The sequence below is a fragment of the Lepisma saccharinum genome, chromosome 7, assembly GCF_977018435.1.
Source record: "Lepisma saccharinum chromosome 7, izLepSacc3.1, whole genome shotgun sequence".
In the NCBI taxonomy this organism is placed as follows: Eukaryota; Metazoa; Arthropoda; class Insecta; order Zygentoma; family Lepismatidae; genus Lepisma; species Lepisma saccharinum.
The window spans coordinates 75,955,213-75,979,263 of NC_139235.1; the positions used below are offsets into that span (position 1 = coordinate 75,955,213).

The following is a 24,051-nucleotide window of genomic DNA, read 5'->3' on the forward strand; positions in this document are numbered from 1 at the left end:
AGTTAATTGACGCTTTTCATCCAGAGCGACTAGTGCGAATTGTACCCCCCCCCCCTTTCTGAAAAGGAACACTGTCATTAATACATACATAACAATACATTTAACACTGGGATTTCTTTGTGGTGAAATGTTAACGCTACGAAGTATAATTAATATATATTTATTTTGCTAAACACAGACAAAGATTAATCCAACTGATCAAGCGTTTTTTTTTTCTATACTCAATTATTAACGACAAAGTTACATGCCATAATATCCAAGTAGCATTTTGTGTCCGTTGACTCCGATAAACAAACAGTGCAGTTATTTATAGAACTCAGCTGTTCAAGCTAACATGACGTGACGTCATCCCCAGCTAGAATCTATTCGACGAATTACTGGTGTTCACTCGTGAAATTACAATGTAAACACCCCTAAAACAAGCAGTTTGTAGGTAACTTGTATTATCAAGAGTTTATCTTTCAATAAAAATTTGAACGATTACGGTAACAACTTGGCAACGTAAAAGTCAATCATTCACTCTATGTGAGGCAGTTACGTATTACCATACGTCACCTACCCGATGCTTAAACATAAAACATTACCCACACCACATGTTCAAGGGAAGTTCCGAATACACAGAATAAGAGCATCAAAGAATATTTACAATAATTGATATATACATTACAGTTTTTTGACCGATTGTTTATACTCGCCAAGATGGCTACCTGACGCTCTCCCTTCCCGCCAGAATTAACGATGCGACGCGTCGACGAAAATGGCCAAATTCGATGCACACGAAAGCTAGCTTTTATAATTAGATGCAAATAGATTCCGCTGTACCACGAAATATCCTGCAGTCTTCCGATGACACTTAGATAAGTAAATATACTGTACTTACGACCATCCGGCTACCTCGTAACGAAGCTCACAATAGCCAAAGAAAATTTCAATTATCTGTCCACACTATATATTGCGCGCATAGATTTTTGGCAAAACATGTTACACAGTCCTTTGTGTTTCATTGGATCCAATCAAATTCCATCGCAATCCTTTGTGCGTTGGGATGATCACCGTTATCTTTGTTCGGCGAAAACTCAATCGACCTTCATGTTTCCTTCCTCTCGAACCAGTACCTGAATCGCTCCTTGGACCTGCTCATCAGAAAGCGAATCCGTTCTTCGGTTCCTTGATGAAGTTCAATCTTCCGTGCACAGTTGCATCCATAACCCAATTTAAGTTGTGTCTTCTTCACAAAACAAATTATTAGACAATGGCATTGCTTTCATGATAAATCATTTACATAAATTAAAGAGAAAACAATCATTGTTCTGTATGCAAACACCAGGTCGGCTGAGAACACGTATTGTTTACGAACTGTTCAAATGATCAGCTGATTCATCCGTCCTGTACACTGCTGTCACCAGGTGTACAACCATTGATCTGAATCGCCCACAAATATCTATAACGAGTGTGGCGTGGCATTTAACATAAAATTTACTCATTGTATACATGAATTAACATGTTGAACCGAATGATTACATTAAAAAAAACCTCCTATGACCACATACGTCATAACATGTCACTGTTCTTAAGAGCTTAGGAATGTCACCATTCTTCTCATACTTGTTAGTGCTCCTCGCATTCTTCTCGTCCAATATAACTGATTTTTTCTTCCGATTTACACTTTCCAGGTTCATTTCCATCCTAAGAATCATGTGGTTAGACTTTTCTGCTTCAGTATTTAAGCTTTTTCGCCTCTCTTGGATGTGGTCTGCATAATTCATTGTTCATTGTGTGGTTCCATCCGTTCAAAGCATATTAATAATATTGTTGAAACTGTTCCATATCTCTTTTGGAAGTAAGGGTTTTTCGAATCAAGCATAAGATTTCGCTATACTGTCTCGATGGTTTCCGTACACGGATGAGAGTTAAATTACGATTACAGACGGAAAGGGTAAGGCCTTGGTGGGATCTAAAAAGTAGAAGACCATGCTGGTCAATCAAGTTGCCTACAGTTGTTGCTAGTTAAACTATCTGTCTCCCTGGGTCAGTGCTCTCATTGATTTTTGAAAATAGGCGTTAAGTTGCACGTGTTTGCAATTAGTACATGAAATTATTTTTCAGTTGTATGTGTTCTCAATTAGGACCATTTAGGCATTGTTCGCAATTAGGACTGTTCGATATTAAGATGCAACCGATTAAGACACACTTTACTCCTAGACATCACCTTACACTATAACTTTTGGAACAGTCATATTTCATTTCGTTTTTACAGATCGACAAGTGTCTCTGCCTCAAGATCTCCAGGAACTGTACAGCTTGTATCAACAAGAGATTCTTGCGGCCACTTATCCAGACAAGGACGGCAGGTTCTTCTTGGATGGACGAGATTCTAACAGGGTAATGCTCCATTTATTGTTATCAAATACTATAATTCTAGTCAAGTATATTGATAAATATAGGTTACACACCGAACGACAATGTTCAATAAGTTCCAGGACTTGATTTTTACAGAGTGAATTTTCCCCCGAGTGAGCGGAAATGGTTACGTCATGCGCACCAGCAGAAAAAGAGTCACATTCTCTCCGCAGCGCAACAGCCCTATGAAAGTCAAAGTAGGTGGTGTTTAAACAACTGTGACTGCTGTACGATTGAATGTTTCTCTGTAGCACGCATATTGATGAAGACAGCAACTCTCTGTTCTTTCACAAATAGTATTACAAAGACGATGACAAATGTGGAAGGGAGGAATCAGTATTATATCAGCCATTTAGTTATCCTTACAATGATAGATCAACCAGAGTTACATTAAGAATCTATATAAGGATCATTTGTACCCAAAAGATGAGTATTGATTGTTACACCACGAAGGTAGCTGGCTAGAACTGATTCACTATAACGTACAGAGCAACTGTTATGCTGTAACTTTATATATAGTTGGATTGTAAATACAGAATTGTAATTCAGACAAGAACAATATTAATCCCCATAATTATAAAACTTGAAGGCTTAGAAATAATTTAGCAACCAGAAAGTTCATAACTACTAGTTTTGAACTTTCTTATACGTAGATTGTTTGAAATGGTCAGCGATGGAAATATGCGATGTGCATAGTTTTTAATTTTAATTTTAATCTAATTGTTATGATTCGATTTCTCTTTCAGAATATTCCATACGCACAAAAAGTATTTACAATAGTTCATAATCAGGTTAGTTGTTACTCTCCTTGTTAAAGGAACTAATGCCATGGAATGCTTTCTTAGAGAATCGCTTCTAGCCAATGCAGCATGCTGTTACATGAGAACTGCATAGATTGGATGATAGGCTAAGAAGGCCATAGATTCCTAAATGCCTACAAAGTATGTGCAAGTAATTGTGTATGTGAGATAGGATTCTTCACACATGTCTGTTACTGAACTGCCATCGATTTAGCTTTCTATATCCTTTTATATAATATAATATAATATATATATATATATATATATATATATATATATATATATATATATATATAATATGCCTCTTACTGTCACAGTTATCACAAATATAATTTGTGAGGCCTGGAGGCTCTATCACATAAAGCTTTTTTTGTACATTTTAATTCAATAATTTCAAATATAATCCATAATTTATCTAACACTTAATAGTGACATTGCACAGTGGTTCGAATCCCACTGTAAACTGAACGTTCAGTCCCGATTAGCCTATCTGTGCACAAAGTGGACTTAAAACCAACTCAAACAAACAAACAAAAACTTAATAGTGACGTTAAATATTCTTAAAAGGTAACGTTGTTGACTTTCACTTAATGATAAGATTTGTTAACCGGAAGAGAAAGGAATCCTAATAACTATAAACTTGCCTAGACTGGAATCCGGGACCCATGCGTTATATATCAGCATGCTATGCTCCCATTAAGTGGTCATTTAAACAAATTTCTCCTACCCAAGTTAAGTACGGATGACAGAAAATAGAGAATTTGATCTTTCAAAAATCGAAATGTTTATGAACTTTTATCCACCCTAATTGCAAGTTAGTCATCCTTTACCACACTCTGTGGAGAAACATACTAACTAAATAATAGAAAAATGCCTTGGAATGACTTAATGTGGAATGCCTTTACTAATAGTATCATGCACGTCACAGTCATGTAATGAACATCCATTACGCTTCTGACTGTATTCCTAAATAATTAATGCTAGTTGCTCGTGTTGCATATACCGAGAATCTGTTGGAAGATTGTAGAAGAACAGTATAGCGTTACCAATTTTTAAACATTAGGTAATGTGTAAGTTATTTTTACAAAGCATGAGAAAATTAGTACAAAGAGAGCTTTGGCAGTGTCTGTGCTTAAAATTTCAAGTAAGCATTACGTCAACATATGCATGGTTAGTGTTCAAATAAGTAGCGATCGCTGCTATAGGGAATGAGCTATAGATGTGCATGCGATTAGCATGTTATTATTCCAAACGGAGTCCTTATCACATCTCGTATATATTGTAAATACAAATTGGATGTTGCTTATTGCACTAACATATTACAATTTATAAGTTTCTATGTCAAAGAAATGGAACAAAAATACGATTGTGAGTTTTGTCTCAACACTAATAATCGAGTGTGAACATACAATAGCTAAATATGAGTTAAACCTTATGTTCACGATGGCCATTTCGAACTTAGTAAAAATAATTTTGAGGGTCATGCATTATTGGGCACGTCTAACATAAATAGAAATCTATGAATTTTATCCAAATTATCATGATTAGGTTATTTGTTCTTAGTGTAGTAATGTCGTAATGTATTTTAAATTGGTAACTTAACTACACAAAAGAATTGTAACGTTTTCATGATTATTGATATACAAGAACTCAACATATAACTACTACTTGTCATCCACAATGAATAAGCCAAGATTCTAACGTCATTATCTTTTCATTCGAGTATGTTTCACCTATTGTAAAGAATACTTTAAGTAATAGTTGTACAAAAATAATAACATTTATTTTCTAACTTAAGTTGTTGTGGTTATGCCTTTATACGAGGGCAAATTAAACGACAACACAATCCTTTCATTGGGATTTTCAAACAGATGTTGAAGTAGGTAATTTTCTTGGTATTGTAACAGAGCAAATGAAGAGAATATTTGTGTTTTTTCCTGGTCAAAGGAAACTGCTAATTTTACGAAAATGTAGAAAAACATGTTTATAGTAAATAAAGTAAGATTATAATTAAATTAATTGTCTTTGAAACATACATCAATTGTGTTAAAGAAACTGAAGATGACTGCAAAGCTCTCCGTTGATCATTTAGTACTCGGCAGAAGTAAATTCTTGCTCTAATGATTATATGTTTTTTTTTCTGATTCCAGTCCCTATCCTTGGCATCATTACACGGATACAACGTGGAAGGAAGGGATAAATTACCTCCCATCAACAACAGAGGGTAACTATTCTAGTGTTATTTTGACATTTCAAATGCATATTTACATTATATATTTCGTATGATTGTGTCTCCAAGGTTTTAATTTATAATTTACTAAAAATGTTTACTGTTTATAACAATATACCAGGTGGTCCATAAGTCAGTTGGCTTTTCAATTGGAATCATAACTGCTAGTGCCAACTGACTTATGGGCCAACTGGTACTTTGTGAGTCAAAAGTCTGTAAATACCCTCCACATTAAGTATCGAAGGAAAGTATGTCTCCCCAAAAAACTTTCAACGGTTACCGGCCGGAAGGATGGACCTTTTGGACCAATGTGAATTCACCACTCTCGTCCTTAAGGGAAGGGGCCATGTATTATATATCAAATTGTGCCAGAAAGGCCCGAGAAAGTCAGTGCCGTAAACAGTTTCACCTATGATTATTCGTTTACAAGTTATGAACGGGCAAAGTTACAAAATTTAGAAATCACTTTCCCTTGGATATCATTGAAACATGACGTTGAAGAAAGAGGAACATACTGAAAGTAACCTAATACCCAGCGAATTGAATTACCGTTTCTTGACACTAAGTACTATGCACATTGGAAATCTCATGAAATTAATTACATGTAGTACTTTATTGAATTGCCTCCCATCTCCCTCCATTTCCTTAAGTCTAAGCATTTTTTCATTCTATGTAAAGCTGTATTCCTCCACCCTCTTTCGTTGGCCTGCCACTCATAGATAATAAAATAAACACATCCCCAATTCGATTAGACAGGGCAGTTAATATTCCTGCAGAATAAGAACGAACATTCTGATAATAAATTACTAAACAATATGAAACTAATCCTAAACCATCTCATCCTAAAATAATTCTAATAATGTTAGGAGAAACAATTAAAAAACATTATAGATCCAACAAATAATAAAACTAAAATAATAAATCGATTTATATTACAATCTCTTTCTATATAAGAACCTCTATAATTAATAACTATAGAAGAAATATATATAACTAATCCTATAAAAATTAAGGATATTCAGTCAAATAATATTGTTATAATAATATTAGAACTATATAAATTAATAATACTTCACTCAATAAGAATTGTAACATCCCTAATTAAAAATATTATTCCTAATAACAATAGAATTATTCTACTAATTAATAAAATAATTGATATTACACCTGCAATAGAAAAATTAAAAACTATTGGAAATCTCATGAAATTAATTACATGTAGTACTTTATTGACTTGCCTCCCGTCTCACTCAATTTCCTTCAGTCTAAGCATTTTTTTTCATTCTATGCAAAGCTGTATTCCTCCATCCTCTTTCGTTGGCCTGCCACTCATACTTGCAATTATTTCCACTACAGAAACCCATTTATCAGATGCTAATCATGAAGCAGAGACTAAAATATTGAACATTCACATTGTAGGGCAGTAGCGCCAGAGTAAATTAAGAATAAATCTTTTCACAACAAGAATATTCAGCATTAGTCTCTCACTCTTGGTATCTGCAAGTAGATCCTTGCCATTACGAAATAATGAGATTTAGGTCATGACTTGAGAACTATTCATTATCGGTAATTGGCTTCATGACCATAGGATGTGCTTTCAGAATAAAGGCTTACTCTTATAAAATATTAGAGTCTCAGACAAAAAAAGGTATTAAAAAAATATAAAAATAGGTCGTTAATATACACATAATAATATTTGTCGTTCTATTCTGCGCCATCTGGCAATAACAGGAAAATTGTTGAATGTATGTGAGAAAATATATATATATTTTGAATGTGCTTTACAAAAATCTAAATTATTGGCAAAATTAGTTACGTGACAATAGCTTTCGTGATTTCAGTCTATTCGTCTTTGCGCAAGTTGTTCACCTTACAGAATTCTGGTATTTAATCTTTAAAAAAGAACTGATTATTATACTTCATTGTGTTTCAGCCCTGAGCCATTGTTCCATAGGCCATATCACTCTCGTGTCGACATCAATGGAATGAGGAGATCGGAGAGCGACTTGACTCTTCGCACCCCTTCGAGGTAAGATGATCTTCGCCAAATACTTCTTAAGTAATTTCTCGTAGCCATTACTAAAATTGAAGGCATGCAATTTTGCTAAAGAACAACTTTTGAAACATTGTTTTCATGAAAAATATAATTTGCATTATATTATTACATTGATATTATAATTGTATCTGTTTTTATAAATTTGCAAAATATGTGTAAATTGTAGTTAGGGTGACCAGATTTTCTTGAGCAAACAAATGGCAATGGAACAAGCTCAAAATTTTACTTTTGGGGGTAGTATTTTGTGCAGCGGGTCTCAGTATCAGAGTGGATATCGTAGAGATTCCGCCACCAGAAGTTCTAGGTTTGAATCCTGAATAAAGTACGGATGTCTCGTTGCTTAAAGGGAGAAAACATAGCTTTCCGAAAATTCTAAGATAAATTAATTGATAACTGAAAGACGGGAATACACTGGTCACCTTAACGGGTAATATTTGAAACGTTACTTTATGACAGATAAGAAACAATATTTGATTGTTCCTTTCCGCTAAAGTTCTGCAGGGTCAGGAAGGGATTCTCCTTTGCCTCCCATAAGGCGGAATCACAATAGGTGAGTGGAGGAGGATGTTGTACTTGCATGTGTCGTCAAGTGTAGCATGCGTAGTTAAACGTATTGCTTCCTTTTCACTGCTGGATTATTGCGAAAAATGTAACGCGCTCATCCAATGGAAGTTGCACGGAGAAGGCTTATCTTAGTCAACGCTTATACTCCTGCGCATGGCACTCGCGCATCCACCATGCGACGTAACATACAAGGCACCTCCCACATAACGCTTATCGCACTTCTGCGCAGGTGCAGAAGGCTACAGAGTGCTTGTCGCTGCGCATTTGTTGCCACAGCTTGCTTTCTGCAATAAGCTTGCGGACTAATCGCGCGACAAAACTCGGAGATAGACTGCTGGCGAACTATTACTATACTCAGCTACACAATATAATTATAAACGCAGTGTTTCCCCAAACATTTTAGTCCATTGCCCCGTTTTTGATTCACATTAATTCCACCGCCCATTCGTGAGCTGTCAAAAGAAATGTAACTGCATTGTAAATAGAATCATGTGTAATTCACAAACAGTTCAAAAGTCGCATACAAATTTCTTGGCACAATGAATATGTACGAACGACTTTCAAACATGTCTTCTGTTAAATTCTGCTTGAGATTTATTTTACTTTAAGCCTGACAATGGCAAATAAACGAGCATCATGCATCTTCTTACCGACCCTATCCTCTACCCACTGTAGCATGTCTAAATCCCCCTACGCACAATTGGCATAATTCTAACGTTCTCTCAATTTTCGAGCTTTTATACATCTGATAAACACAACTACTGAAAACTTTTTCTTTACAAATTGCTTTGCCGGAAGAAATATTCGAATGAAAATGGGCGAAAATATATAAGTAGAATGATTATTTCTTGAAATGTATATACTTCCACATCAGAGCATACTCACGTTTGTAGTAAACGTTAGCTTTGGCTACACATTTACCTTTATATCAGCATATATCCAAGAGATCCGTAGAAAACCTCAGAAGTTGCACCAATGTATTAAAAAAATGAACCAATAAGGAAAATTATAAGCACCAGTTTTCTCAGTCAGCTTGATTTGTACGTATAACATGCAATAACACATTTTACTGTTTTTTTTAAAAAATTGCTCAGAAAACCTTCTGGATTTTTTAAATAAACCAAAAATGTAAGTGTATTTAATACGTATTTACATTACTTTCCTGCAAAAATATTCTATAGATTTGCATAGATTTTATGAGTGGATTAATATCAAATTGAGAGACAGGAAAGAAGAAATAGAGATACAGAGAACAGGCTAGAAATAGTCTTCATATATGATCGATCGGGAAAAGGGAATAAACTTCTACGCATTCTTGGCAAGGTTTCCTTGACTAAGTAAATATTCAGAAGTTCAATGTTCAAACTTTGATGGTCAACCTAACAAAGATAATGATCAACAACATATGCAACAAGGATATAAAGATTCTTTTGAAAGTGTAACTGGTTATTTTATAAACGAAATCTTGTCTGTGTTTTGTTGTTATTAAATGTAAATATGTAGAATAGCGGTAGTTAGGTTGTGAGTAGATTCCGCATCATGCAAGTAGTTGTATGTTTAGAGTAAATAGGATGCAGAGTAGATTGTTGTCGCATGTGGTCTTCGTGCTTTTTGTGTATACATAACAGAACTTGAGATTTCACAGTAATACGTAAACCGCCGCTTGACCTTTGGCCTGTGGTCGCTGTTTTCTAGATATCTAGAAGACTGGTGGTGGGGAGGACGATCTTAATCTACACCCCCCCCCACACACACACATATATATATATATATATATATATATATATATATATATATATATATATATATATATATATATATATATATATATATTAAATACACATAAAGGAATTAATTCGTTACTTATATATATATATATATATATATATATATATATATATATATATATATATATATATATATATATATATATATATATATATATATATATCAGATATTTGTAAAGTAACAAACTAATTCCTTTACAAACTGGTTAAAAATGTCAATAAATTACGAAACAATTTTATTATGCATAAGCTTTTATTTAGTTTTTGCTCTCTATTAATATAAAACTATTAGAATTTATAATTATATTGACTTGAATCCATCTGTTACTTTTTTTGTACGCAAGAAATCGTTATTGGTGTAAAGTATATCTATTGAAAAAGATTTTGATTTAGTTTATTTTACTTCGCGTTTTGAGCTTCTTGGCTAATTTGCGAAGATGGGGATGAGTGATGAAATGATGAAAATGATGAATGGACATTCACAAACAACCAAGCCCGAGCGGGATTCGAACCCGGGATCCTTGGCGTCGCAGCGCGATGTGCTAACAACTTTTTTTTTTTTAAGTAAATACCTCCTACACGGAGGTATCCCCTACCATTCACACTTGCTCTCACTTTTACTCTTTTCAATTGTTACATTTTCTTTGTTTCTTATCATCTGGACAAACACAAATACGCATGCCTTACCCGGGACTCGAACCCGGAACCCCTGGCGTTGTAGCGCGCTCTGCTAACCACTTCGCACAGAGGTCGACACCACTCGGCCACAGGGTCCGGCCTATTGAGAGAGAGAGAGAGAGAGAGAGAGAGAGAGAGAGAGAGAGAGAGAGAGTGTGTTTTTTCGATATTATCCTTAGTAAAGTACATAAGAAGTCAAAACTAATTGCTTATATTTTGTTGTAATAACAAAAACTCTTCCCCCCCGGGAATTTTTTGATGGGGGGATTTTTTATTTCGTACCCTACTGTAATGGAAAACAGGCTTACGTAGCTACGAAACTACAGTATTATAAATATTTAGATCGCAGCGAAAGCAAACCACACAAAGATTCACGGAATTCTCTAAAAGGAAGCAGATGTATCATTTCAGAACTTGGAACATCATAGCAGTTTTTCGATATACGTGGAATTTTCGAAAACAGCTTCGTTGGCATCAACAAAAATCCAGGGGAGCCTTAATCCATTGCGTAATTGCAAGTAATTTAATATTTGATAATAAAAACTCAAAATTAAGTCAATATTTCCTATGTATCTTCCGTCTTGTGTAGCCTACTGCTTACATATAAAATAAAATATTAAATATATGTGCATTTATTTCAATATTGTCGGAATGGGCAGTGCTACTAAAAAGAAAACATTGTACAAAAATGTGAATTTCTACCCATGTTGCAAGTTGAAGGTGTTTTTAAAGTTGATTATTAAGCTAGAAACGATCTGTGAATTATATGACGAAGAAGTAATTAAAGAATCCCATGTATTATTTAAGGAGAAGCAACTTTAATTACAGCTAATCAAATTGAACTTTCAACATTTTCCATCACAAACAAAATCTTCAATCTGTTCTCTTTCCGTTCATGTGTTTTCAAATGCAACCGGACGTTTTATATTCCCAAGCGAACAAGTAAAATAATACTCCCATAAGCGTAATGTTAAGTTTCTCCCCGTCCTACAATCATCCATTGAACAGAACTCTCCTTTTCCAGCTCGCCGCGGGGAAAGGTTGGTGGGGGAGGGGTGGTTGTGGCTTTATGATTAAATTACTTAGTAGAGGCTCTTCCTTTTAAGCAATAATGTCAGAAATGTCATTGATTTGTAATATTTCATTTAATAATTTATTTATTCGTGTGTGGAATTTTCTCCGCATGTATTGTAGCCACTGGTACAGAATTAATTCATTTGCAACAGGTAAGAAAATAGAACAGTGATTGGTAGTGGATACTTATATTTTCAATGAGAAAATAGTGAAGATAAAAAATAGAGTACGATATAGTTTAGTAAACTTATCGTGACAATTTTGTTACTTTTCACAATAAAGCATGAAATGGTGCTGAGGTTAGAAATATCTCTGCTATAATACATAGTAATTGTAGATCGATTATCATATATCCATTGAATGGTAAAATTCCGTTATTTTCGTAATTCTGTCATTGTGTTATTGTCTTTATGTATATTCAGATATAAACTTTTAACTATATCTTTTCAGAGATTCTCAACCACATTCTCTTGGGTCGACATCGGCGGTGCTTTTCCCGCCCATTCCTGGTGCTACTCCCATGGTTAAACTGAGAGATGGTGCGAGGTTAGTGTATTGGTCTTTATTTCGGTTGGAAATATTACTGACACTTTTTTCCTTATGATGCCATAGTAATCGGCTGGTTTTCAAACGGGGTTCCACGGAACCCAAGGGTTACTCGAAGGGTGTGTCAGGGGTGCCTCAAAACCATACACAAACCTTACTATTCAACATCAAACATGATGTCACAGAACTCATTTCAGGTAGACAAACCAATGCATTAAAGGAGTCGTATACCCAGTTTAATAATGAGTTGAGTTGAGTTGGTGTTTTAAGTCCACTTTTTGCACAGTAAGGCTAATCGTGATTGGACCTACATTTTAAAGTGGGATCCGAACCACTTGTGCCTTCACCTGGTATCGAACCCGGGACCCCTTGATTACAAGGCGGCGACGGAACCACTGCGCCATCGGGGAGGCCCAGTTTAATAATGAAATTAGGGCTGAACCGATACCGATGTATCGGAAAGTATCGATTGGAATTCATCTACCGATACTAGCCGATACTTTTCCGGCATATTGATCTTTCACGGGGTCTGCAAAAATGCTGCGAGACACTTTCGCGAATTCTAATTATCCAGGAAATTATGCAAAATTCAAAGTTTCTCTTTCTTTTGAACCAATTTTTCACGGAAAACTATATTTTGTGATTACATTACATCAATTGTAATATTCTGAAGCAAGTTTCTTGGTAAATTGATTGGAGAAGAATATTTACACACCAATACTGATCAACATTTTGAACAAATTCTAATTATTGCAATTTTCAAGTATCGGTATCGGTAAGAGTATCGGCATAGGTATCGGTTTAAAGTTGTATCGGCTCAGCCCTAAATGAAATGTATTTTATTTACGTTTCTATTCCGCCACTTTTGGTTAATCGCGACTATGAGGATGAACGGTGATTAGATGAAATGGATGAATCACGAACACGCACATGGACAGGACACAACACACAAATCTCCTAGTCCAGGATCGTTTGCCTGCAAGAATTCAGTTTCGTGGAAGAGAGGTTGACATTCCTACCGGAAAAGTTACTCCTCATCCACATCATGTACAGTCACCGGCAATAAAAATGGGACACCTAGATCGTGAAATACTCGCTTGCCTGCAAGGCGTTGTGTGTGTTGCCTAACTTTACGGCGATAAGTGGATTTTAATAGCAAATTTCCAATGGCAACTTCTACCAACGCCTTCCTATAAAGAGAGTATTTCAGGATCTAGGATCTAGGTGTCGCATTTTTATTGCCGGCGAGTGTACACTGGACATTGAATATTAGTTTAAACGTGAATATAAAAGAGGTAACAATCACACTAAGCATCTAAGTCGCCCAAAATGTCAGTTTGTACACAATTTCTGAATTCTTCATTTTCAGTTCAATTCTCCTATGATGTAAGTGAAAAAAGGAAAAAAAAGAGATTTGAAAATTAATTTATAAAATGTCAAGTTTCGTCCATTCTAAAACTAACATTTTATTAGTAGTAGACTTAATCTTATACGAGTATCATTAACACGTTTGAAATATGATTTACACTTGGCAGGCACAGATTGTAGGGAATGACTCAAGTTAACACATTATCTTTTCTACTGATTGAAAATGTTATTTTTGTAATAATGTGTGACCCTAATTACTTGTGTTAATTTATTTCTAGGGGGGATATAAACGTTACGAAATCGCCTAAAACAATGTCTCGTCTTCCAAGACCAGTTGGAAAATCCAGGTACGTATCCTTGAAGTAAAACTCCAATCATTACATAGGACTAGTAAGACATGCAGAAACACAATATTCAAACCTGAGCTCATAATAGGTTGTTTGAAGGGGTTGTGAAAAAAAGATAATGAAAATTGGTACATGCTCTAAAAGACTATGTGAGAAGTTGAACACAATAGGTTATCCTATTACCTTCCGACAACTTTAATATTCAAAATATCCTATTTATTTAGAAGTGAGAAACCTCAATTTCGGATTGTATAGAAATTAAAAGACACATATAAACTGCCTTGATGTAGTTTAGTTGAGTTTCTAAAAACATCGCATAATTGAAACAATTGTTTAGAAAAATATGATAATAATTCGAAAATGAAGTCTTATAGCCAGTTAACAACTTACATCACATTTCAATCTTTTAAGTTATTTTTACTTGCTTATTTATTTATCTAGTGGTTCTTTCAAATTAGAATATATTTTTTATTTATTTACTTTTACAGTGGAAGAGTCCTGAGACGATCGGCAAGCGATGACAACTTGGCGGTGAGCGAATTCACAAAACAAAACTTAATTCGCACAAAATAATTCACTTTATTTTCTTATTTTTTCGAGTGTCGAAATTGGTTTGTTTTGCTTATTTGTTTGTTTACTGGGAACCTACCACGTAGTGACACATTTTTTTCATTTTTTTTAAATAAATGAAGTAGTGATAAGCTTTGGTGTGAAATTGCACGTAATTCTAAAAATAAATTTAAACTTATTAATGCTCAAAAGCATCAAAATAATTAGTTGATAACATCTAAAAATGAACAATAATATGAAATGTTGCCAACATAATCGACAAAATTTGTTCACAATAAATAATTTGTTGTGAATTTCTCATGTGTTTTCGTACTAGCTAGTGCAAATTACAGGAGGTGGGCTATACTATCATTTATCACAAAATAGTACCAGCCGCGGCTTGTGTTCTTCTTTTAAAAATAAAAGTTCTTGAAGTCATTGATGGTGGTGTATGAACAAACATGGTGGCGTGCCCAGGGGGAGGGGTTATATCCCTTAATTGGTCCAACTTTCCTGTGAGAAAGAAAGTCGCTACAGTACATTTGTGGTCTTATTTTATGTCGCTTTTCTGTCTTTTTAGGATAATCGCGACGAAAAGGATGATGAAATGAAATTGATGAAGAGAATCTCAGAAAGGAGGTCTGGAACTTGAAATCTTTGGTAGTTAGATTGTGAGCAGCAACCGAGGAGACTATAAAAGAAATTAAAAATACAGAACTGATTATGTGATTTGAAATACTGCATGATCACATTTCAATTAAAACATTATAATTTGATGTTACATCAGAACTCAACTGCAAAAGTATATCGCTGATAATTTGTCATTGTTATAAGTATTTTTGGTGAGGTAGGGTGTGAGTGTTTTCGTAACGTCTGTGGTTGTTGCAGTTACATTGCCAGAGAATTCCATTCGGTGGGCTCTACTTCGATGGTTAAGATTCTTTCTCTTTTTCTCATTCCTTTTCTCTTGCTTTGTTATCTTTTTCGTTCCTAATCTTTTCCTTCCACTATTTATTATTTTCTCTTTCTTGTTCTGTTTCTCTACTTCTTTCTCTCTCTCTCTCTCTCTCTCTCTCGCTTTATACTTCTGTTCTCTATCACTTTCCATTATATTTATTTATCTCTTTCTCCCCCTTTCCTTCCTCTCTCTAACTGGGTTAACGTACTGCCCAGTGAATTACTGGCGCCAATGCATCATCTAAAGTTTATACGATGAAAGAACACAGCTAGAATTCCCGCCTACAAATGGAGGAATCCAATATTGGGTACAGTGTTGTCGCTTTGTTGCTTTACTATGAGTCATAAACCAGCCTTCGGCCAGTCAACATCTGTCATGGAAGTTGAACCAAGAATTCGGGGAGTAACTATAAAGTTACTCACCCCCTGTTGCTAAACCGTTGCGGCTGTAAAGCTTGGCAACGCAGCACAAAAAATCGTCTCCATGGCAACGAACCTTCCACAAAAGTGTCAAACGTTCACTCACAGCTCAGAACTCTCGTTGCTGGGAGAATATCCCTTACGATCTGCTAACGTCATCGCTGGAGACTTTGTGAAGACAAGTTGGCTGTACACGACTCGTTCGTTCTTCAATCGGAAGATGGCGTTGTGAGGAAAAGGCAGCTGTAGCATGCGACTAGAAGATAATTTCCTTCGCTTCACCATCGCATGACAAATATCTCGTTCAATCTTAGCGTTTTGCGTAGAGATAACGCGTTGATCATAATTAACTAGGGAAGGTCGTTGCTCAAATTTAGCGAAGGTCAGAGCACGAGATCGAAGAAACACGCAGTCAGCTTACCTCACGGAGGATGCAGAATGTTTTTTTGTACTGATCAAGTCTGCTGATAAGAAACAAGTGTAATGAAAATCCCGTCCGTTCTTACACGAAGCATGAGCAGTATGTATCACACCTTCATAAAACACGCAATCATTTGATGTGATCATTTTGTATTATGCACATGGGAACCGACAGAAAGTTTCAAGGGGAAGGGGCATAGCCACCTATTTTGGGAAGGAACTTTCTGTGCCTTCCAAGATTCAAAAACGCTCAAGAGAGTGAGGTGGCACACGCACACCCTCATAAACACACACTTCAGCGCGCTACGAAGCTAGGGGTACAGGGTTCGATTATGAGCATTCTTTGTGAGTGTCCCTTTATCAATTTTATCATATTATCACTCATTCTCATCTTCGTGATTAGCCAAAAGTGGCAGAAAAGCGAAGTAAAATAAATCAATCAATCAACACATACACACGGGTTCGAATCACGACCTGCACATGAGTGTTCTTTGTAAGTATCCCACACATTATATATTTCATCTAATCATCACCCATTCACATTGTTGCAATTAGCCAAAAGTGGCAGAAGCATACATATTTATTTAATGAAAAACCACTACCAATAGGCCAGTTAAGATAGGGTGACCAGACATATTCTTTTTAAGAGTATTATACTCTTTTAGAGGTACATATACTCTATACTCTTTTCAATTTGCAAAAATCCCCAAATATACTCTTTTCCTTGCTATTTAATTTCATTCATTATTTTACGCGTAAAAATGCCTTAAAATCCACAGAACGGAAAACGTCAAGATGTCAACAAACTGAAGTATTTACTCCTTGACTCAAGAATTTCCTATGAACAATTTCAAGTGTCATTTTCATATTCCATCAACAAGCAAAACATATTTCAAATTCATTGGAATTTAATGATAATGATTAGGGCTGAGCCGATACCACTTTGAACCGATACCGATGCCGATACTCTTACCGATTCCCACCGATACCGATACTTGAAAATTGCAATAATTAAAATTTGTTCAAAATATTGATCAATATTGGTGTGTAAATATTCTCCTCCAATTATATGCATCAACATACCAAGAAATTTGCTTTAGAATATTCAAGAATTGCATCAGAATATTAAGATAGATATTATGTAGTCACAAAATATAGTTTTTTGTGCAAAATTAGTGTAAAATAAAAAGAAAGTTTTAATTTTGCATAATTTCCAGGATAATTAGACTGTCAAGAAGTCGCGCGGGATTTTTGCGGACCCCGTGAAAGAGCAAAATGCATGCGCACCTTCAACCTATAGACTATACTCTTTTTGTCAACAAATATCTGGTCATCCTAGTTAAGATGAAAAACTGAAGCTGTATTTAACAAGAGAATTAGACTTGCTTTATCTAATAATGCATCCTGGACTGCATTTGGCAGCCTAGCGAGGCTCTGGCGTCTGGACTTACAGCCAGTATAATCTTACGTGGACCTCGTGTTGTCGTCCTATATGTTTGTGATTGTCACTTCATCCATCTAATCTTACCACCATTCATCCTTATCTTCGCGATTGATCAAAGGGGCAGAAAAGTGAAGTAAAATAAACTAAATCAATCAGTAATTGTGATTGCAAAAAATCTTGACGAAAAGTATAATTTCTTGACTTCTTGACCTACGCGTGGATTTCTTTACTGTTTCTTGACTTTCGTGACTTTCTTGACTGGCACCCTACATAAAGCACGTCCAACCTAGAAACCTCGCTTTGCTCCAACGTTGTACCTTCCTGGAAACGCGCAATGTATTTCCAGTTCGTTCCAAACAAATTAAAATTGGGAAGTGTTATTCAGCGTGACGCATTCTTTACCTTACATACTCCTCCCTCCCCAGCGATGTTAATTCAAGTGAGAAAGTACAGAACTGATTTATAACGCCATGGATCACAGTTATAAAAATGACTTATTTTTTTAAATATAAGACTCCGAAATAACTTATTGCATGTAAAAAGGAAACACTATTACGTGCAGAATTCGTTCATAAATATTCATATATGCAGATTTTCTCAGTTTTTCGGGCGAAAAGGATGAGATGCTGTTATAATTCATGTTAAGACTGTGTAAGTCACACTTTTTTTCTTTCTGTGCTTTTTGCATACAGGTCAGGGAATCGTGATTTTTTTTAAAAAAAAAATCCGTGCAATACTGTTCCTAATCTAATGAGGACAGTATTTTCATTTCGTCTTGTTCTCCACATAGGCGTAGCAAGGGGTGGGCGAAGTGGACGACCGCCCGGGGCATCGCATCTGAAGGGGCCTCGTGACCCATGAGGCTTATACAAAAAAAATGATGTAATAAATAGAAGTGATACAAATAGATGGAAAAGGCTAATTTTGGTGGCGATAGAGCAACAGCATTCTGTTGTTATTCGGTTGTAAACGTTACAATTTGTATGAATACGTGAAATATTTAATATTTTTAAATAAATCGGGTGATAGCAGCCTGATTTTGAGAAGCCACGCCGTTATAATAAGCTATGAATATAATATTTTTTTCGAAAGTGATCGTTTAAACTTTCACCAGACTGTAGAGAAAACACCGTGTTTATCCTAATATTAATACGTAATCAGTAAATTTTAATATTATTATTTAAATTTGATAATATTTTGCTGACATATGCCTGAAGTTTTTGTATAGATTCACATTGAGTTTTCAAATTCTAATCTCGCCCAGAGCCACGCACACAAAGAACTTTTAATCTACCAATAATTTTCATTGGAAATTCTAAAAAGCATTAATTTTCTCATACATTCTTCACAACGAAATGCAAAATTATTGAATTTCTAATACTAATTCATTCATAAGTTTATCAACTTGACCTAAAATATTTCCATGACTATAAATACAAATATTGTACCGTAAAAATTGGTTGCTGAATTTTTTATTTTATTTAATACAACCTTTGTCAGTCCAGGACTGAGCTCGTAAAAAATAATTTATTCAACTTAGGAACTAATGGTCCTAGGTTTTGTCAAAATTGTCCCCTCGGCTATCTATACAAAGCTGCCACCGTTTCTGGAGGTCATGGAAGCAAGCAGGGAAAGCTTCATCTAGGATGCTTCTCAACACATCTGTCACAAAACCGTTTGGATTGCTACCAATATCTTCATGACGTTTCCCTTTCAGCGGTGTTTGCACACGGCGAGACAAAAAATAATCACACGGTAACTGGTCGGGTAAATATGGGGATATGGTAGAGCAGAGATACGATGCTCGGCCAGATATTCTTGGACTGATAAAGCAGTATGTGGCCTTGCATTGTCGTGCAATAAGAACCACTTCCCAGATGCGCACAAATCAGGACGGTGCCGCAGAATTGCTTGACGCAAATGTTTCAGAACGTCAATAAAGGTTTTTGTTTATCGTTTTTCCTTCAGACAGATATTCATAGTGCACCAAACCTTTAGCATGAAAAAATGGGATGTCTTTGGATCATCTTGCACTGAATCTCTGCCCATCCGAAAACTTTTGTGCCATTCAAAGATACTGCTTCTCGATAATGCCTTGTCACCAAATGCTTGCTGTATCATATTCCATGAATGATAACTCTCTGCTCGGAATGCACGTCCATCACGACACTTGTGCAACTTCCAACTAAATGCGCCAACAAGCCAAACAGTGGGTTGCTAAGCACAACCCTGCCACCTAGTGTGTTTACATGGAAACACTTCCAAGGCCATTTCTATTCAGAACACATATCAGGTGACTGAATAATACCCATTTCTTGTGTTTGAATATCACAGGTAAAGAATAAAAAATCAGTCCTGGAACTTTTCTGACAAAGGTTGTATTTCGCTACTCTATTTCAATTTTCATAAATTTAAAAACTTAAGTTTCCAGGTTCATAGAAGCATAATTTTTTACACTTGCAGGTGCGTTACACAATGCCAATGTTTCTTAAAACACATTCTCTTTCTTGCTTCTTTTTTGTGTTCGTGTGCTAACTGATATCTTTCTTTATTCTTTCAATTTCTAAACTGAGAGAAAGTTGATGAAGTGAAAACCATTTGTAGTTTTACTCACAGTATGTAGAAAAGAAGTTTTTCAGCTATACACACGGTTTTCCTGTGTGTGACGTCACACGTTCACTTCCGTAAAGCGTTCCACCAAAATTAACTACGTCAAACCAAATATCCAGAGTAGGCTCACGGACACTCATTTATAAAACTCTCTCCAAATTTCATAATCACATAATTGACATGTTGATAAGAGCAAACCATTTCACGGCGCCTTTCAATGATATAAGAAAAACCGTCCCTGAATTTTAGAATTTTCTACCATTGTATCGCTCTCATTTAACTATAACTAATTTTCTTCTGTTTATAACCCAATCCAATGTAGAAATATAGTGTGAGGCAGTCAAACGGGAAGATTTAAAAAAAGCATAAAAAATGGAGAGAGCAAATATTAGTTAATTTTTGAACATGAATGTACTGTACATGAGTTGACATTACTAGTGTACCTGAAAAATGTTCATTTTTTAATATGGTGTCAGTAAGATGGCGTCCTAGGTGTTGCACACAGTGTCGGAGTCTCAGAGAAAATCCGCCCATGACGCTTCGTAGCATCTCCAACGGAATGTTGTGGATCTCTTGCCGGATGCACTCCTTCAAATTATCCCTGGTTCTTGGAGGGTTGTCCTTGAATACTTTGGATTTGAGGTAACCCCAAAGGAAAAAGTCAGGAGCCGTCAAATCGGGTGAATTGGTAGGCCACGGAATATCGCCGAATGTGCTGATGAGACGAGTCTAAGCACATCCATATACACTCTGGCAGAATAGCTAGTTGCACCATCTTGCTGGTAGAGTGTTTCTTCATCTGGGTCATAGTCATCGAGGACAGGCAGGAAAACTGTTACCAATATGTCAGCATAACGTCATTAGTGGATTTGCTCTGAGACTCCGACAATGTGCGCAAAATCAAGGACGCCATCTTACTGACACCATATTAAAAAAAAATCAAGATTTTTCAGGTAATTCGGTTATTTACTTTATTGTCAATGAAAATTGGATTATGATTAATCAGGCCCGTAGCGAGGCGTAGGCTAGGAGGGGCTGAGGCCTTGGGCCATGCACAGAGGGCGCTTTATTTAGACAACAAAGTCAGAATATGTGACGGAGAAATTTGCAGAGGTAAGGGAGAAGGAAAAATACAAAGTGTTACTCGACCTTTGTTCCCATTTGCTCAATTTGACCTTTGACCGACGCCAAGGCATTTATTTTCGAATTTTTCATCTCCTTGCGAAAAGTCGTTATTTATTTATTTATTAACCAGTCTCCTATGAAAGGGCAAATGCTCCAATTACAATAGACATTACAATTTGCTATATACAAATATCATTAACATAAATACAAATACATAAATACAAACACATAGTAGTTATTACACAAAAACTTAGATTGATATGAATACAAAAAGTTATACAAATACAAAGGCTACACAAATACAAAAAATACATACATACATACACACACACACACATATATATATATATATATATATATATATATATATATATATAATTACAAATTTTAGACAGAGGAGAAAACTTAAGAACCAAAGAAAAAAATAAACAAAGAAGGAAAAGTAACAAGCTTAAAAGCTTGAGAATAATAAGGAAAGTATACAAATTATACAAATACCACTATTTAAATTAGAAACAGCAATAATCAATACAAAGCAAAGTTCAAATTTGAGTTCATTTATATGTATACAATTTTGATTATAGATATATGAGATAAAAGCTACAAATTATATTTGAGACTATAAATATATCACTCTAAAATTGGATCTGTTTTATTTGTATATTATATCTAAAATGTTGTTTAAACTATATAAAAAGTTTTTAATATTAAAAGCATTATAATATTACATATTATAATATTACAAAATATGAAAAATTACATCTGCTTAGAATTCCTTCCAGAGTATTCGCATGAATCTTTGGTTTCTTTTCTTTCTCTGTTGTATAGATATTATCAATAGTCTACGCAGCCACGAAACTATTGATAATATCTTGACAACAGCGAAAGGAAACGTTAATGTTCTAGAATAGACCTCGAGATATTTTTCAGATTTTGAAATATCATAACGATTTCTCGTAAGGAGATGAAAATTCGGGGGAAAAATACCCTGGTCCAGCCGAGCCTTAAGATTTTCAGCTGATGAAGTGACCCCTACATATTTTCTTTCGGGTCAAAATAGATGCCACCATTCTCTGAAAGATGTTCTTCGGACACTAAGACATAACTGAAATATTCTTAAATATGCTGAACATTTTTAAAATCAGAAATGCAAACGATGAATCATTAAATATAAACGATATTATTTTTAATGAGTTCCTCTTTGTTTTTTCATTTCAAAATTTGTAGGATCTAAGTATCACAAACCATGGCGAAAGAAGAAAATATCGAAGGACGCACAAAAAAATGTCGGTGGGTGGGGAAGTTTCAAACCACAATCCTGCCTAGGTCGCCAAAAAATCTAGCTAAGGGGCTGCCGTTAATATTAAAAGGATCTCTCTCCAAGATGTAGGTGGAAAAAAACATCCGAGTTGCAAAGCACTTTACAAATGGCCCACGCTATCATGTTTGAGTGCAACGTAATGTTTTGTTGAATTCGTAGAGGACTTTACACACAGATGTGACACGCAAACCTGCTGCTTCTGAAAAAAAAAAAAATGTCTTCATTCCAAAAAATGTTGAATAACGTAATTTTTTTTTTACTAAAATTCAAGAGTACAGTATTGTGAGGAAAACGTCCTTACCTTTTACGATTACATGCTTCTGTCTTCTATTTCAGGCCACGTCCCAGGAGACTGGAACAAATATGGGTACCTGGAGGTCGTCGACGTATGACCAGAATAGACTGAGTACGTATTAATGATTTATCTCCACTGTTTCCAGTTGATTTCCTGGACACTAAAGAAACATAAAGTTGAATTACTTGACGATTCGTTACAAATTTTTAATTAAAAAATAGGAAATGCAACTACAGGGTGATTCAGAATTAGATATGCAATTTTACAGGTTCAAATAATTTAGTACCACAGTGACTTTTATACAGGATAATATTAGTTATTCATTTTCACAGTTGGTAAACATGAATATAAATTGTTTTCATCTTCAAGAGACATGACTTAAACACAATTTATTTTAAGTTGTATTGCATCTTTTATTAAAATGTTGTATAAAAACACAAACGTATGTTGTCCTAGTAGCCTACTAAGCGACTGAGTTGTTGTTAAGTTGCTGTTTTAAGTCCACTTTATGCACAGATAGGCTGATCGGGAGTGGACATACAGTTTGAAGTGGGTTCCGAACCACTATGTGCCTCCACCGGGTATCGAACCCACGTACTAAGTGTGTAAGTCTATGGGAATATTGTATGAACCTCACTCATGTAACCTCATTCATCTTGCAGGAAAATTACAACAAACGACTATTTTCTTTCTCGGAAAAGTGTTTATCAAAATCCAATATCGATGCAGAAATGTGCAAAGAACTTGAACGTCGAAGTAGCATTGTTTAGAGTGAACATGCAAAGAAAGATATTAAAAACCAGCCCATTTTTACATTACTTAATATTCTTCAAGTCTACCTTTTGGATATGAATATGTTTAGTGGTGGACAAGTTCTTTCCTAGATTGCAAAAATATAATTGAATGAACAATAATAATTTTCCGGAGTTTGTTTTCATATAACAAATTGTTCGCAGCTGTACCTGGACATTTAGGTGCCATTTGGCCTCCAAAGTTGAAAACTTAGTGATATCTCAATTTTTAAAACAATTAAAGTACCTATGTTTGAAAGACATGAACA

General features: G+C 35.2%; 1 protein-coding gene across 3 annotated transcripts in view; it reads left to right on the plus strand.

Annotated features, from left to right (window-relative positions):
• Positions 1-24,051, plus strand: part of LOC145990268 (kinesin-like protein KIF19) — a 94,490-nt gene that overhangs the window by 68,859 nt on the left and 1,580 nt on the right. Inside the window, exons 12-19 of one of the 3 annotated variants that reach the window (XM_083125947.1) lie at positions 2,258-2,382; positions 3,147-3,191; positions 5,351-5,424; positions 7,364-7,459; positions 12,040-12,135; positions 13,782-13,850; positions 14,339-14,381; positions 23,033-23,102. In XM_083125947.1, the coding sequence (XP_082982073.1) occupies positions 2,258-2,382; positions 3,147-3,191; positions 5,351-5,424; positions 7,364-7,459; positions 12,040-12,135; positions 13,782-13,850; positions 14,339-14,381; positions 23,033-23,102 (618 nt within the window). The remainder of the gene's footprint in view (positions 1-2,257; positions 2,383-3,146; positions 3,192-5,350; positions 5,425-7,363; positions 7,460-12,039; positions 12,136-13,781; positions 13,851-14,338; positions 14,382-23,032; positions 23,103-24,051) is intronic. The other 2 variants (XM_083125948.1, XM_083125949.1) reach the window with 2 other exon arrangements.